This window comes from Dendrobium catenatum, unplaced genomic scaffold, assembly GCF_001605985.2.
Source record: "Dendrobium catenatum unplaced genomic scaffold, ASM160598v2 fragScaff_scaffold_1220, whole genome shotgun sequence".
NCBI classification, from domain to species: Eukaryota; Viridiplantae; Streptophyta; class Magnoliopsida; order Asparagales; family Orchidaceae; genus Dendrobium; species Dendrobium catenatum.
The window spans coordinates 5,000,650-5,016,930 of NW_021319682.1; the positions used below are offsets into that span (position 1 = coordinate 5,000,650).

The 16,281-nt window shown below is 38.1% G+C and overlaps 1 protein-coding gene across 5 annotated transcripts in view; it reads left to right on the forward strand.

Annotated features, from left to right (window-relative positions):
• Positions 1 to 15,054, forward strand: part of LOC110101237 — a 19,203-nt gene extending 4,149 nt beyond the window's left edge. For 3 of the 5 annotated variants that reach the window (XM_020829038.2, XM_020829041.2, XM_020829039.2), the window contains 3 exons: positions 12,250 to 12,541; positions 12,770 to 12,886; positions 12,990 to 15,054. In XM_020829038.2, coding sequence (XP_020684697.1) covers positions 12,250 to 12,541; positions 12,770 to 12,886; positions 12,990 to 14,705 — 2,125 coding nt within the window. In that variant the 3' untranslated portion in view covers positions 14,706 to 15,054. Of the gene's footprint in view, positions 1 to 12,249; positions 12,542 to 12,607; positions 12,887 to 12,989 lie in introns of those variants that run through there. The other 2 variants (XM_028699202.1, XM_020829042.2) reach the window with 2 other exon arrangements.
• The last annotated feature ends 1,227 nt before the right edge of the window (positions 15,055 to 16,281 follow it).

Consider the following 16,281-nt stretch of genomic DNA (forward strand, 5'->3'; position numbering starts at 1 on the left):
CCCCCCCTTGCATACATCAAACTCCCCTACTTGAAGAACTCATCTCCCGATGAGTTGGCTTTTGTTTTTTCATTTTTTGACTTAATAAAAAAAGACAAAAAATCAACCTAGACTTAGACTCACAACTTGACTTGACTTGACTACAAAACTTTGACAAGACTTGACTTGACAAAAACAAGACTTGACAAACCTCAAACCAAAACCTAAGACTTTCTAAAACTTGCTCTGATACCAAATTGATGTAATCAAAAATTTGGGGAGGGACCCAAATTTTTTATCACAAAAAAGAGTCTTTCTAGAGAATAAAAGATTACAATAACTCACAAAAATTAGACTAATTAGACAAAACAAACTTTAATATTATAAAATAAAGAAAGACTTACAAACTTGACTCAATCACTTGACGACACCCTAAAGTTGCTTCACTTTGAGAAGAAGGATACATATGGAATGGCACTTGCGGAGAGACGAAAGAGATTAGAAGCCCGAGAAGAAAGAGGAGAAGCTCGCAAGCTTTCCTAGAAGAGGAGAGGAAGAAGTGGCATAGCTCGCAAGCTATCCAAGAAAACCCTCAGGTTTCTTTCCAAAAATCATTCACATAACCTTTTTTTTAACAGCCACAAAACATCTACTATTTATAGACCTAAGAAAGAAATACAAATAGCCACTAAAACTTAATTAAAAGCTAATTAAAATAGGAAGATAAAAGGCCAAAAGGCACCTAAAACTGTAGTAGGAATCTTCCAAAAAATCTGTCCAAAAACAGCCCAAAAACTGTTCAATTTCTATCCCAAAAATCTGTTCATATTCCCATATAAAAGCCTTAAATTTCTTGCACAGGAATTCCAAACAGCAAAGCAGAAAAAGTCACGGTTTCAGCATGGAGAAACCAAACAGCACCACAGGAATTAAGGCCACGGTTTCCAGCACAGCAAACCCCAAACGTCACAGCAAATCCAAGGAGGAAAGGCCACGGTTTCAGCACAGCAATAGGGAATTAATGCCCCACGGTTTCAGCACAGCTTGGGAAAACAAGGCTGGCTGAATTCCCAAAGGAAAAGCATTAAAAACAATAACTTCCCAATGAATTCAATGCATAGAATTCAGCCCCCATTAAATACAAGCCACGGAATTTCAAGATAATGCATAGAATTCAGCCACCATTAAAGACAAGCCACGGAATCCCAAGAGACAAGAAGAAAAGGGGAAGGGGAAGGGACAAGAAATTAAAAGAAAAACTCAACTTGTGTTGACCCCCCCCTTGTCTACATCAAGTTTTCTCCCACCCCGGGAGAGTGATGGGGACATCAGTTGGAAAGTCTATCGTCGACGTGGCTGTAGATCTACGGCCACGATCTGTCCGATGTACTTTTGATTTTAGTATTGTCATTTTCTTATTGATGTATTTTATTTCAGCATTTTTCCCTTTTTACCCTTGCTTAAGGGTTGAGTCATGTAGCCCCTTGAGGGTATTTGAGCCTTTTGCTTTATGTCATTGTAATAGGCTATTTAAAGCCTTCCTCTTGTACTTTTGAAGGTGATGAATGATATTAAGAATTTTTCCTGCGTTTGTCTTCTTGAAGCTTTTGTAAGAGCTTGAGAGAGAGTTTGAGAGCTCGGTGGAGCCTAGGAGAGGCCACCCGTCGTACCCAACAGTCACCACCGGTGGCTCTTGGTTATCCTCCTTCCGTCTTTCCCTTCTACCAAACACCCACCACCAGTCATCTCCACCACCAACCACCACCTCACAACCTCACCCATCCAAGCTCAACCCCACCACATCCACAAAACCGAGCCTTCACCATCATCCCGCCGGCCCTCCCTTTAGCCGCCGGCCTCCCTTTCATCCACCACCATTCCCTCCATCAATCACCGGTCCCTTTTCTTCTTCCTCCACGAATTTTCAAATTTTGAAATTCAAAGTGGAAGTTTCCAAATTTGTCCGACGCCAAATTAGGAAAGTTTCAATGAGGTCTCAAATTCAAATTTGAATTTGAGCGGATTTGAAATTTTCATCATTAATTAGTCGGAGCGGATTAGGAAATGCATAATTCCTTTTCCCCAAACCTCCTTCCCCCTCACCATGCCGCCGGCCCCCTTGGTGGTCCCCTCTCCTTTAATGCTTCATTAAGGGACTTGATAACATGCTATTGGAATTTCAAAATCCACTTAGTTTCCCTCCAATCTTACTCAAATCTGAGAATAATTTCAGATTTGTGAATTAAAACAATTTCTATTCCACCTAACCTAGCTCCTCCCTAACCCTAGCCGTTTTCCCCCTTACCCATTCGCCGGCCTCTCTCCCCACCGTCCACCCTCTCTCTCTTCCCCCTCTCAAGGTGTTTTCTCCTTCATGGAATTGAGATGTATGATCAAGTCGGAGTTTGATTCCGGTTTTACGTACGATGGCTAAGATTGCATGGATCTTCTCAACGTGAGGGAAGAGAGGTACGTGGTGAATCACGACGTTTCTCCGAGAAGGTGATTTTCTTCCTTGACTCATTTACTTTCAAATCCTACTTACTTCGTTGAGAGATTGTTCAAGCAAGAGATTGTGTCTACTAATCGCCATCCACTAGTATTCGTAGGATTGTTACTTCTTTGCTTTTGGATCTTATTGTTAAGCAAAGGTTAAGTTGGAAACTACCCCTCATGCAATACTTTAATTTCCCTACGTGTTTTGATTTCGTTTAGTCTCTTGCGTAGCTTAGCCTAAACGGAAGTGACCATTTATTAGTTTCACTTTGTTGTTTTAATCGCTAATAACGAAAATCTGAAATTGATCTTTAAATATTTTGTGCAAGTTTCCTATTTCGCATATAGTCCTGCATCAGTTATGTTCTTCGCTCTAATGTTTTTGGGCATGATTGTGAATCAAGGCTATTATGTAGGAGGATATAGTAGATTTTCCTTGCACACCTTTTACCCTTTTCAGGATATTTAAATGACTAAAAGTTAAAGTAGCCAAAACTGATTTTGAACGTAAATGTTGCTACAAGTGATCTCTTTTTTAGTTTAACCTTAGTGATTTAAATAATTTGATGGGGGCCCAAGAACGTGCTAGGAGAATGGGCTCTACAATCAATCATATAACCTATGCAATAATTACTTAATTTGAATTTTGCTATTTCTATAACATCTATGAAGCACTGTCATTCAATCTAAGTTTGCAATGTCGTCATCCTGATATTTTCCAACGTGTACTAAGGCATTCTCATCAGGAGATGAGAATTCTCCACATGGGGGAAAATTGATGTAGGCAAAACTTGCCTATTTGTTTTCCCCATGCTGTCCGTTCCCCTTCCTTGCTATTTCCTCTGTATTAATGGTTCCAAAAGGAGTGTTGACTGCTTGTTTCTTGCTGGTTTCCTAGGCAGATTTATGGCTGCTGTTTTCCCCATGCTGTTCGTTCCCTTCCCTTTCTATTTCCTATGTATTGATGGCTCCAAAAGGAGAGGTGACTGTTGGTTTCCTAGGCATATTTATGGCTGTTGTTTTCCCCGTGCTGTTCGTTCCCCTCTCTTGCTATTTCCAATGTATGGATGGCTCCAAAATGAGCAGTGACTACTAGTTTCTTGCTGGTTTCTTAGGCAAATTTATGGCTGTTGCTTTCTCTATTTTGACCTATATATGGGGGTCGTTTTGCTGCAAAAAAAAGAGAGTTATGTGATAATTTTTGGAGCATGAAACCTGCGGGTTTGTGTTAGCTTGCGAGCTTACTTCTTTTCATTCTCTCTTATAATTCGTCTCGGTTTCCTATCTCTTCCTTCTTTCCACGGTTTTCCCTACCAACTGTATCATTCTTCTCAAAACTTTTGAAAGATGAAAGTAGTGTTGTGTTTTATATTTAAAGTTGTCTTTTATTTGAAGTTGATTTGTGTTGTTTAAGTTATAGTGAAAAGAAATATTGGTACTATGCAATTTTTGTTATTTTCTATTGCATCAATTTGATATCAGAGCATTAGGTTGTGAGTCTTCCTTTCTTTTTAAAAAAAATTAAGAAAAAAAAGAGTCAAAACAGTCAACAAGCCAAAGTTCACTTCAAAGGGAAGATCTGCCATAAGATATAATGTGTTTGGAACATCAATGAAGCATTGTCATTCAACCTAAGTTTGCAATGTCGTCATCATGATATTTTCGTCATTCTCATCAGGAGATGAGAATTCTCCACATGGGGAGAATTGATGTAGGCAAAACTTGTCTATTGGTTTTCCCCATGCTGTCCGTTCCCCTCCCTTGCTATTTCCTATGTATTAATGGCTCCAAAAGGAGTGTTTCCTGCTAATTTCCTAGGCAGATTTATGGCTGCTTTTTTCCCCATGCTGTATGTTCCCTTCCCTTTCTATTTCCTATGTATTGATGGCTCCAAAAGGAGAGGTGACTGCTAGTTTCGTAGGCAGATTTATGGTTGTTGTTTTCCCCATGCTGTCCATTCCCCTCCCTTGCTATTTCCTATGTATTGATGGCTCCAAAAGGAGTGGTGACTGCTGGTTTCCTAGGCAGATTTTTGGCTATTGTTTTCTCTAATTTTACCTATATATGGTGGTTGTTTTGCTGCAGAAAAGAGAGTTATGTGATAATTTTTGGAGCATGAAACTTGCGGGTTTGTGTTAGCTTGTGAGCTTACTTCTTTTCCTTCTCTCTTATAATTTGTCTCGGTTTCCCATCTCTTTCTTCTCTCCTCAATTTTCCCTACCAATTGTATCCTTCTTCTCAAAACTTTTGAAAGATGAAAGTAGTGTTGTGTTTTATATTTGAAGTTGTCTTTTATTTGAAGTTGATTTATGTTGTTTAAGTTATAGTGAAAAGAAATATTGGTACTATGCAATTTTTGTTATTTTCTATTGCATCACTTATGCTACTTTAGTTGGATTACAAGATAGTACAAGAATCAATTTTTAGAAGTGATCGATGGATTATTGCAACAGATATTTAAGTGAGTCAGGATGACTATAAGCCATTAGTTGGAACTTTTATTTTATCCGGTGAACGTACGCAGAGGAAGGTTCGGTTTTAGGCAAAAAAGCGCCTGTACCGAGTTTTTTCACGCGAAAAACTCGGTACATGCATTTTTTTGCCTAAACCGAACATTCCTCTGCGTACGTTCACTGGATAGAATAAAAGTTAGTTGTGTATAGATCTAAGTAGGATGAGTTATCAGATGTACAATGGTGGTACAAAATAGGAGATAAAAATTCGAGGAGAGAAATTATAACTGATTAAAAAGTAGTCAATGATCCCAAAATAGTGAATACTTTAAGAAACAAAAAAAAAAAAAAAACCACTTGGTTATGCAAAAAAATGTACCCACCAAATCATAAGTAGTCTTTTTTCCTTTAAGAAAAAAACTCCTTTTGCAACTATCTTGAGGTGATTCCAGAAGCATGTTAGAGTACACAACATAATTATAAATATAGATGTATATCTTAGGATTATAAAATGATCGAAAGAGGATTTTTTCTAAAACAAGATGGCGGAATTTTATGAGAAAAAATTGCTAATCTTTTATGATAGATTTTTAAGGGAAGCATATTGATGTGAGATAAGTTGAACCATTGAGCTTTGTTCCTAAAATAAAAACAGAATCATAGGAGAAAATTACAATCTATCTCTCCTTTTATTCCTAAAAATACTTTCCTAAAATAAATTCTCTAACTTTGACTTTCAAATATTCAACATTCCCCCTCAAGTTAGAGAATATATATCATATAATCCAAGCTTGCAAATTAAGGCTTCGTTTGAGATGACTTTTTTATTGCTTCTTAAAATGTAGTTTTAGTACAAAAAAATTATTTGTTATACTAGAAAGCTGCTTTAAGAAGCAGTAAGAAAGCCGTCCCAAACGAAGCCTAAATCTTCAAAGTTAGGTCAAGGTAGAGCTTTAGTGAGGATGTCTGCAGTTTGTTGCTTGGTAGGGATGTATTTCAATTAAACAGTCTCACTAGTCACCTTCTTTGTGATGAAGTATCTGTCAATTTCAATGTGCTTAGTCCTATCATGATGCATAGGATTCTTAGCTCTGCTAATAGCGGCCTGATTATCACACATTATCAAAATACGAGATGAACTCATTTGTCTCAATTCACTAAGAACCCTCTTTATCCAAATCCCTTCACAAATTCCATGTGCCAGTGCTTTGTACTCTGCTTCTGTACTATTTCTGGTTACCATTGATTGCTTCTTACTCCTCCAGGTAACAAAATTACCCCCGACAAAAGAACAATACTCAGAAGTTGATCTTCTATCAATAATGTTTCCGGCCTAATCTTTGATCTTTTATCAATGATGTTTCTTGCCCAATCTACATTTGAATACACTTCATTGTCATAATTTTCTGTCTTTTTGAAGAATATGCTTTTTTCTAGTGTCAACTCAAGTATTTAAGAATCGTGTAGACTGCTTTCATGTGTTCCTCTGCACAACTGTGCATGCATTGACTTACAACACTAATTTCAAAGTCAATATCTAGTCGAGTGTGTGAAATATAGATCAGACATATTTGATATCTCCCATTATTTATAGATGTACGTTCTTTCTCTGTGGCAAGTTTCTTCTGACTATCCATTGGAGCATCAAAAGGTTTGTATCCAAGCATACCAGTCTCCTTAAGAAGATTTAGAATATATTTCTTTTGAGAAACGACAATGCCCTTTCTTGATTTAGCCACTTTCATTCCAAGGAAATATTTAAAATTTTCAAGAATTATTAAAATCCAAACTCTTCTGACAAATACTTCAAATTTTATAATTCCTCCACATCATTCCTAGATAGACTATCAATATAGCAAATTTCCCAACGTGAGATTTCTTGATAAATAGAGTATGATCAACTTGACCCTGTATGTAGCCTAGCTTCAAAATAACCTTTGTAAATCTATCAAACCAAGCTCAAGGAGATTTTTCTAAGGCCATACAAGGACTTTTGAGTTTGCAAACCTAATTCTTTGCCATACCTTTTTTCAAAACCATGTGGGATTTCCATGTAGACTTCTTCTTCGAGGTCACTATTTAGAAATGCATTTTTTATGTCTAGTTGTTGCAAGTACCAATCATGGTTGACAACCAATGAGAGTAGAGTTCTGATAGTGTTAAGTTTTATGACAGGAGAAAAAGTATTTTGATTGTTAATCTCATAGGATTGTGTAAATCCTCAAGCTACCAATTGAGCCCCGAATCTCTCAATTGATTCATCTGTTTTGTACTTTATAGCGAAAATTCATTTGTACCCCATGAGCCTTTTTTTAGCTGGCAAATCAGTAAGAGTTAGGGGTGCAAACGAGTCAGTCGAGCTCGAGCCAGGCAGCGTTCAAGTCGAGCTCGACTTTCAAATATCGAGCTCGAGCCGAGTTCGAGCTCAAAATCCGAGCTCGAGCTCGACTCGTCTCATATGTCGAGCGGCTCGTCGAGCTCAGTCGAGCTCTACTGCGAACTCCGTCCAAAGTTGCTTGTCGAGCTCAGTCGAGCTCCATTGCGAACTCCTTCGTCGTCACGAGCTCGCCATCGGCTCCGCTTATCCGTTGTCGACTTAGCATTCGTGTTTGCAGTCAAGATCCACTGGATCTGATCCAATCGCGACGTCAAGATCGCGTTCGTCGTCGAGATCTAGATTCCCGAGCTCGTCATTGCGTCCGCCGTCGAGTCTAGAGATCGTCATTGTGGCCGCCGTCGAGTCCCAAGCTCATTATGGCGTCCGCCGTTGAGATCTAGAATCTGGAGCTCGTCAAGATCGCGTCTGTCGTTGAGATCTAGATTCCCGAGCTCGTCATTGTGTCCGCCGTCGAGTCCCGAGCTCGTCGTCACGGCCGCTGTCGAGTCCAAAGCTCGTCGTCGCGTCTGCCGTCAAGATCGCGTTCGCCTTTGCGATCTAGCATCTGGAGTATCTCATTTTCTTCCTAGCTCCTCTTCCTTCATATCTACATTTCTTCGATCCATCTCCGAAAGTATTCTCAGATCTGTATTCAATGGCAGTGATACTGAATTGACTTTTATTTTATTTGCTGACGATTTCAGGACGCAGAGGTTCAGCTGGAAATAAGTTCCGGATGTCGCTGGGTTTGCCGGTGGCCGTCACCGTGAACTATGCCGACAACACTGGTGCAAAGAACCTATGCATCATCTCCGTGAAGGGAATCAATGGACGCCTTAATCGCCTCCCATCTGCCTGCGTTAGCAACATGGTCATGGCCACCGTTAAAAAGGGCAAGCCTGTTGTTGAGATCTAGCATACAGAACTCGTTAAGATCGCGTATGTTGTTGAGATATAAATTCCCGCTCGTAGAGTTGCAGCTACCCAAAATTTTTTTCCCGCCCACTCACACACGTGAGCTACTCGACGAGCCTACGAGCCGAGTCGGAGGTCTGGTCCAGCTCGAGCTCGATAAGCCATCGAGCTCGAAATGGTGTTTGAGCTCGACTCGCCAGCTCGAAAAGCTCGACTCGTCGAGCCAGTTACCGAGTTGAGTTCGAGCCGGCTCGCGAGCCTGCTTGACTTGGTTGCACCCCTAGTAAGAGTCCATGTTCCACTCGTCTCAAGTGCATCAATCTCATCTTATATTGCATTCTTCTACTCCGAATTTTGTAATTCCCTCTTGTATTGTGCTAGGAATCTAGGTATGATCAAGAGAAGTAACAAATGCTCGATAAGATGGTGATATCCCTTCATAAGTATCATAATTCCCAATTGGATGTCCTATATCTCCTAACACCCTTCCTCAATGCAATCAACATGGTAGAGTCATCAATGTTGGGAATTGGCACATCTCTTCTTGACTTATCCGTACCTATGTTTTCTTCATGTGGACTTGAAATTGAGTCATCCGTACCTATGTTTTCTTCATGTGGACTTGAAATTGAGTCGATATCTTGGCCACATATTGGTTGTTATTTGTGCTCTAGCTTCTATCTCTTTCTCCTCTTAATGTAGAATTGAAATTCTCATGAGCAAGTTGTGGAGCCACAAATTGAGCAAGCACGGGAGAAGAAACATTTGTGGTTTGGACTGATGACTGAACATGCATGGTGCGGACAAGTCTTGTATATAGTCTTTAGGCACAAGCACGGGTTAAGAAGAACTTGGTGACTCTGAGTATGCTAACAGCATAGACTCAAGAAAGAATTCCTAAACTTGGTGTTCATTCATTCTTTCCCCTTGAACATGAGATTTGGGATAAAATGACACATGTTTAAAGGAAGAGACATCCATGTTAGTGTAAAATTTGTTATTGGTTGGAGAATAACATTTGTACCCTTTTTGAGTTAGAGAGTATCCAAGGAAAATACACTTATTGGCTCTAGGATCAAATTTGTTATGGTGTTGAGGATACACCTGAATAAATGCTATGCAACCAAATACCTTGAGTGGTAAATTAGATGAAGCTGCATGGGTGTGAGGATTTTTTTTTTCAGAACAAGTTGACGTGAAAATTAAAAATTAAGGACTCTGGATGACATACGATTGATCAAATATGTAGCTGTGAGAATGACTTCTTCCGAGAAATAATTTGAAGCATTAGAGGAAAACATAAGACACCGGACAATTTTCAAGAGATGTCTATTCTTGTGTTTAACCACCTTATTTTGTTGAGGGGTGTCAATAAAAGAACTTATGTGGATAATCTCATGATTGTAAAGGTAGGCATTGAGATTACTAGTGAAGTATTGATGTAGGCAAAACTTGCCTATTGGTTTTCCCCATGCTGTTCGTTCCCCTCCCTTGCAATTTCCTATGTATTAATGGCTCCAAAAGGAGTGGTGACTGTTGTTTTCCTGCTGGTTTCCTAGGTAGATTTATGGCTCCTGTTTTCCCCTTGCTGTCCGTTCCCTTCCCTTTCTATTTCCTATGTATTGATGGCTCCAAAAGGAGAGGTGACTTCTGGTTTCCTAGGAAGATTTATGGCTGTTGTTTTCCCCATGCTGTTCATTCCCCTCCATTGCTATTTCCTATGTATTGATGGCTCCAAAAGGAGTGCTGACTGCTGGTTTCCTAGGTAGATTTATGGATGTCTTTTCTCTATTTTTACTTATATATGGGGGCTGTTTTGTTGCAGAAAAAAGTGAGTTATGTGATAAATTTTGGAGCTTGAAACATGCTGGTTTGTGTTAGCTTGTGAGCTATTTTCTTTTCCTTCTCTCTTATAATTTGTCTCGGTTTCCTATCTCATTCTTCTCTCCACGGTTTTCCCTACCAAGTGTATCCTTCTTCTCAAAACTTTTGAAAGATGAAAGTAGTGTTGTGTTTTATATTTAAAGTTGTCTTTTATTTGAAGTTGATTTGTGTTGTTTAAGTTATAGTGAAAAGAAATTTTGGTAATTTATAATTTTTTTTTTAATTTTTATTGCATCAAGTATTTCGTAGTATTATCTGGCTTGAGTTCTTGAATTCAGAGCTGAATTCATTTTGAACCGTAAGATTGAATGTTTGGAAAATTTGCCCAACCTTAAACTTTTCTTTCATAAAGAAAACCCAAGTTACCCTTGTATGATCATCAACAAATGTCACAAATCATCGAGTGCCAAAAATATTTTGTATCGTTGAGGGACCCCTCACATCAATGACTATAGATCAAAGAAAAGACAGTTGAAGGTTTGTATGGAATTTGAGGATATATAGTTTGAGTATGCTTTGAAATCTGGCAATTTTCACAATGAAAATAAGCAAGCTTTTATTGATAAATAATTTAGAAAATAATTTTACTAGATATACAAAGCTAGGATGATCAAGACTATAGTGTAACAATATAATTTCACTATCTTTATTGATATTGGAATTGGACACAAAATTGAAAGAATCTAATAGATTCTGAGATTGGACGCAACTTGCTTGAGAAACTTGGCTTGAGGATCGATCACATGGGAGGATAGAGCTCGGAGCATGACTCAGTATTGACAATTATCTTCCCCGATCTTAAGTCTTGAAAAACACATACTCAAAGACAAACCATTGAAGAAGCTAATCATATCATTACTTCTATTGAATAGTTGAAACTTCATGTGCTAGACAATTTATGTTTATGTTTTTGTTGTTGTATTAGACATTTAGTGCTTTTATTTTGATATTATAAGCTACAAGGCGGTAAATGATGTTGGTTTCATTTTTTTTGTAATTTCAAATATTATGCTTTGATTGCTTTCTTAATTTTTCTGTATGATTTATAAATTATAATGTCGTGTCTGCGCCATACCCGTATCCAGTATTTTTAAGAATTGACGTGTCCCGTATCCGTATCGTGTCGTATCCGTGTCGCCGTATCCATATCGGTGCAGCATAGATTATTCCTTTTGTTATAATTACAATACTATATCTACATATATATACTAAAAGAGTGTCTAATAAAGAAAATAGCTAACTAGCTTAATTCTTTCTTAAAATTTAGGAAACAAATTATAGAAAAAATATATCTTTTCTAAAATTTAAGAAACAAAATCATAGGAGAAGACCACAATTGATTTCTCATTTTATTCCTAAAAATACTTTTCTAAAATAAAAATAGAATCATAGGAGAATATCACAATCAAACACTTTTTTTTTTCCAAAAAATACTTTCCAAAAATAAATTCACTAAATTTGACTTTCAAATATTCAACATGTATGAATTGTCTCATTTTAGCCATTTGAAAAAAGATATGCATTGACAAGGTTTGAAGCCAATGTCTATTGGAAAAAAAAAACCTCAGTCACTATCATGCACTTTGGAAACTATCCTAAATAACGTTTTAATCAAATTTATTTAACTTTTTTTTAACTTTCTTTGATTGAAATTAGTTTTTTTTTTTGCTTTAGAAAAGGTCCCATTTTCCTTGATTGAATAGGAAAATGTTGCTGTTCCAAGTGGATTGAGGGCCTTGAGGCTCCCATTGGTGATGCATATCTTTCTTAATTTATAGTTAGTTCAGAAGAATCACATTTTTATTCCAGATAAATCTGTTCGATACACACTTTTAACACTTTCTACTTGTGCGGTTAGCTTTTGATTCACTAAAGTTTTTAGTATGGTTTCCTTTCAGACAACTAACGTTTCAAACCTTATTAGTAATTTACTGTTAACAACTACAGAAAAGCTTCTTATTTTTCGTGCTAGACCACTTGATTATGCTAGTCCTTTTCCTTGTTGTGTAAAGAGTGGGTATATGATGCTTGCATGGCTTGGAATATTAATGATTTTAAATTTGAGATGGTTTTCCTCTGTTTAGACATGTGCTTGGTTGTATCTTGCATGATTTGTTGATTCTTTCCTTTTTTCTATCATGTTAGGTGCTCAATGGAACATGGGAAGCTCAACTTTGTGGAAAAGGATGGCTCCAATTTTGCAGGTGCGATTTTCATGTCCAACCGTGAAACAAAGCTTGAATGTCTTCAGAGGAAGCTTTTTGGCCTTCCACTTTCAAAGTCCAAATTTTTGAAGCAAGTTAAAGCTGGGATGATTTTGTTTCTTTTTGAGCACGAGGAAAGGAAACTTTATGGGGTGTTTGAAGCAACTTCTGATGGTGCGTTAAACATCATACCCGATGCCTTTAGATCAACAGGGCAGTCATATCCTGCACAGGTATAAGGGTCTGCAATTTAGATAACTAAATCATGAACTCTTATGTTGTATTTCCTTGTTGGTTAGGAAGCTGTGGCTGGAATACACACAGCTTATGCACTTAAAAAGATTCTGTTAGGTGACCAATTTACTTAAAATGGGATCACATATGTCGGTAACATGTGTGGCCTTCTTCAGATTATTTTTCTTTCTTTTGGTTACTAATAGCTTTGCTGTATGCATGAGAAGATTCTTTTCAAGAGGATCTGGATGTGCAAGCCTCTGTGTGAAGATGAATTTCGTAGTGCTATTGAAGAAAATTACTACAGCCCAAACAAATTCCACTTTGGTCTGTCATATGAGCAGGTAAATTTTATCTCCATCCCTTTCAACCTTTTTTATTGTGTATATCATACTACAGTTGCAAATGTGAAAGTGACAATGGCTCCATTGTTACTTTTAAATGCAGGTTATCAAGCTGACTCACTTGTTTTATTCAAGGAAGATTAACATAAAGCAGTATAAGCGAAATGGGATTCCCAACAAAATCATTGAGAAGTTTGAGAACACTGCTGCAGATGATGAGGTTAGATTAATTGAAACGGGAACACATTTCAAGTGCAAATCAGAGTATAGCAGAGAAGGAAAGAGGGAAGTTAGAAAACTTGCATTAACTCAAGCTTCGTTGGATCCCCCAATGCCCTATACAAGACATGTTACTTCTACAAGCATGCAACATCCTGTCGCCAATACTGGAAGAGGTTTAAATCCAGTGAACCTGTGTCCTTTATCCTATCCACAGAACTCCCATTCCGAAACCCTCAATTCCCAAAGGTGTTCAATTTGCCTTTCCTATGATCATATTGCATTGCACCATTTCTCTATCGAAAAACCGCCCTCAACTATTTCAGAGATTGAATATAAACCTTTACCTCTACCTTCATCTTGTTATATGTCCAATTTGGATAACATGGTGGCTCCATATTTGATGGGTGTAACCGATCACTCAAGCCCGGATACTGTAGCATGTGAGCGTTCTTGTAATGACCCCAGCATTATACCAAGAGCGGCCATTATTCAAGAAGACGATGCTTTCACATCATTGCATGTTACGAATGATTTGAGTTTTCAAACTGAAGTTGTGCAGAACGATTGTCTTTCTAGAGCACAGCCAAATCAGGTATTTGAATTTTCTGATTACCGTCCTTTAGTAGAAGAATCACAACAAAAGCTTGTCAGCAGGGAAATTCAGAACTCTATTTTGGATAATTCTGAATATATTCCTTCTACAATACTTAATTCTTGCATTCCAAGTGCATGTAAGGAAATTTCTAAATATGGCTATATTGCTGATGGATATTCTGATGAGCTGAAGACTTATCAGAGCATGGAAGCTGATCATGCAGATTTTGATTTGAATAGGACCAGTGTTTTTTCTCGCTTGTCCCGGTATCAAAAGGTTTGTAATCGGGAGACTCCTGAGCCGTTGAGCGATGAGCCGTCTGGGGACTTACCTCTTGACCAGTTTTTGAACAACCTTTCCACAAGGAGAAATTCGTGGAGTCCTATGGAGGTATCCAAACATTCAACGGAATGGGAAACAGGACTCTTCGATCATCGTAGTGGAAATCAGAATAAGATTACACAGCTACCAGCCCAACCAGTGGACAGGTGTAAAATCAATCAATATGAGCGCATTACCAAAGCAGAACATGTTGGATTCACTTCAGCCTTGGACGGTGACCTAAGTAATGATGTTGTGGCTGAAGAGAGTTTTGAAATTCCCTTTTATAATTTCAGGCGTAGAAACACGAGCCAAAAGCATGAAGGTCAAGATGATTCTAGTAAGTATGGTGATGTATGTGGACGTGAAGTAAAACTAATGAATAGTAAGAGGAGGAGAATAGTAAGACCTTCATTGCATGAAGAGATGCATCAAGATGTGAAGGAGGAAGCAGAAGTGAAGAAATCTGCTCAATTGAACGAGGAAACAGAAGTTGAGTTGTCTGCTCAAGCGATTTTGGACTCTAAAAATGAAAGTAAGGCTAATGTTGTAGATAGCTTCCTTGATAGCATAGTTCCAATGTTGCGAGCTGTTAGAAAATATGAACCGACAGGGGAATCACTTGAACAGAATCAGGGGACATCTGTACATGAATCCTTGGATTATATTCCAATTGGTTAGTAACCTGATCAAATATCAGTATGATGGCTGCATACTTGTTTGCTTGGCTACCATTGGTATACTAGTGCAACTTCTAAAATACTGTAAGAACCAATACAGAACCTGACCGCTTAAACTTTTGTTGTTCAGCAAAGCAACGTGAGGGTTCTTTTGTTCTTTTACTAACAATGCTACTCATGTTCTTTTTTCTAACAATGTTCATGTAGAAAATACAACTGCTGCTGAAATAAAATCTTGCTTAATTAAAATATATGGCAGTAAACAATGCTGTTCCAGAGAAGGCGTCAAATCATATGCTCTGAGTCACCTGCAATTGCAGCTGTAGGTATGAAATTTAGGCTGTTACATCTATTTTTCTTCTTGGAGCCTTCTGTAGCAGACATTATCTTGCTCTAACAAAGCTGCTTTTTGTGGCCTGGATTTTAAACACTGGGCTTATGCAATGTGCATTTAATGTTAGGTTGTTTTGTTAGATCTCAATTCTGTCATTGAGCCAAATTGAGTATTTATTTGTTGTGTGTTGCTGTAATAATGGTGTGAGAAGTGAGTTCTAATTATAAGAATTTCCGTTGACATCGAATTTATTTGTGGATGATACCTGACTTGATTAGCATGTCTACCCGGTGAGCTAGAACCTATTTGCAAGAATGGTGACTGTAGGGAGAGTAGAGAATGAGCTACCAATCTCCAATAAGCATAGTATCCACTATCAATAAAAGAAAAATCTCAGAGTCCTCCCAAATATTTCCTCATCAACCTTTATTGATAGAGTTTAGAGGGCTATAGTAAATTCTACACTGAGAAAAAAGTAAAAAATGACAAGCTAAATAGAATACCCGTCAATACTACATGATAATCTAGACACATGTTGCCTTCTGACGGGTTGGAGGTAGGGGAAGTGAACGGGCTCTTAGGCGAGTTCTCCTCAGGTGAGCTAGGTGGTGATGTGTAGGTTCATGTGAATTTGCGATCGAGTCCTGAGGTGCGGAGGAACCGTGACTGGCGAGCGATTTGATATGCCTGGCATTTAATTAGAAGATTTTGGGCTGTCTTGAGGGAAGAGGTGAGAAGAACACTATGGTAATGGAAAGCTTTAGGCAGAGTAGTAATAGCTGAATGATATATGGGGCCTCTTGGGTAAGCACTTTCTTGTAGTTAAGCTTGGTGAGCTTGAAGGTGAAGGCTTTGGGGGAGAGCTAGTGACTAAAATAATGGTGAGTGGTGATTTGCTTGCTTGACCAGGGATTTTTTATTCGCTCCGTGCAAGCCTGTTGATCTTGTTGGGCGAGTCCCTTTGACAGTCCCAGGTGAATGCTCTAAAGGAAACCCCGCTTGAGGGTGATTGCCCTCGTCATGAGTCGGTAGCCATGTGCTAAACACCAGTGAAGTCATGTATGAGTATTCAATTTCCTTCTCAACTTCAATTTAAATTCGGCATTTGATTATATTTGTAATAAAATTATAATAGAAAGTTAGTAGGAGGTTAGTTAAGTAGAGATTACTTGTAAATTAGGGATTAAGAGTGATTAGGGTTAATAAGAATTTAATTTGACATATTAATTAAGCAAAGATAAAT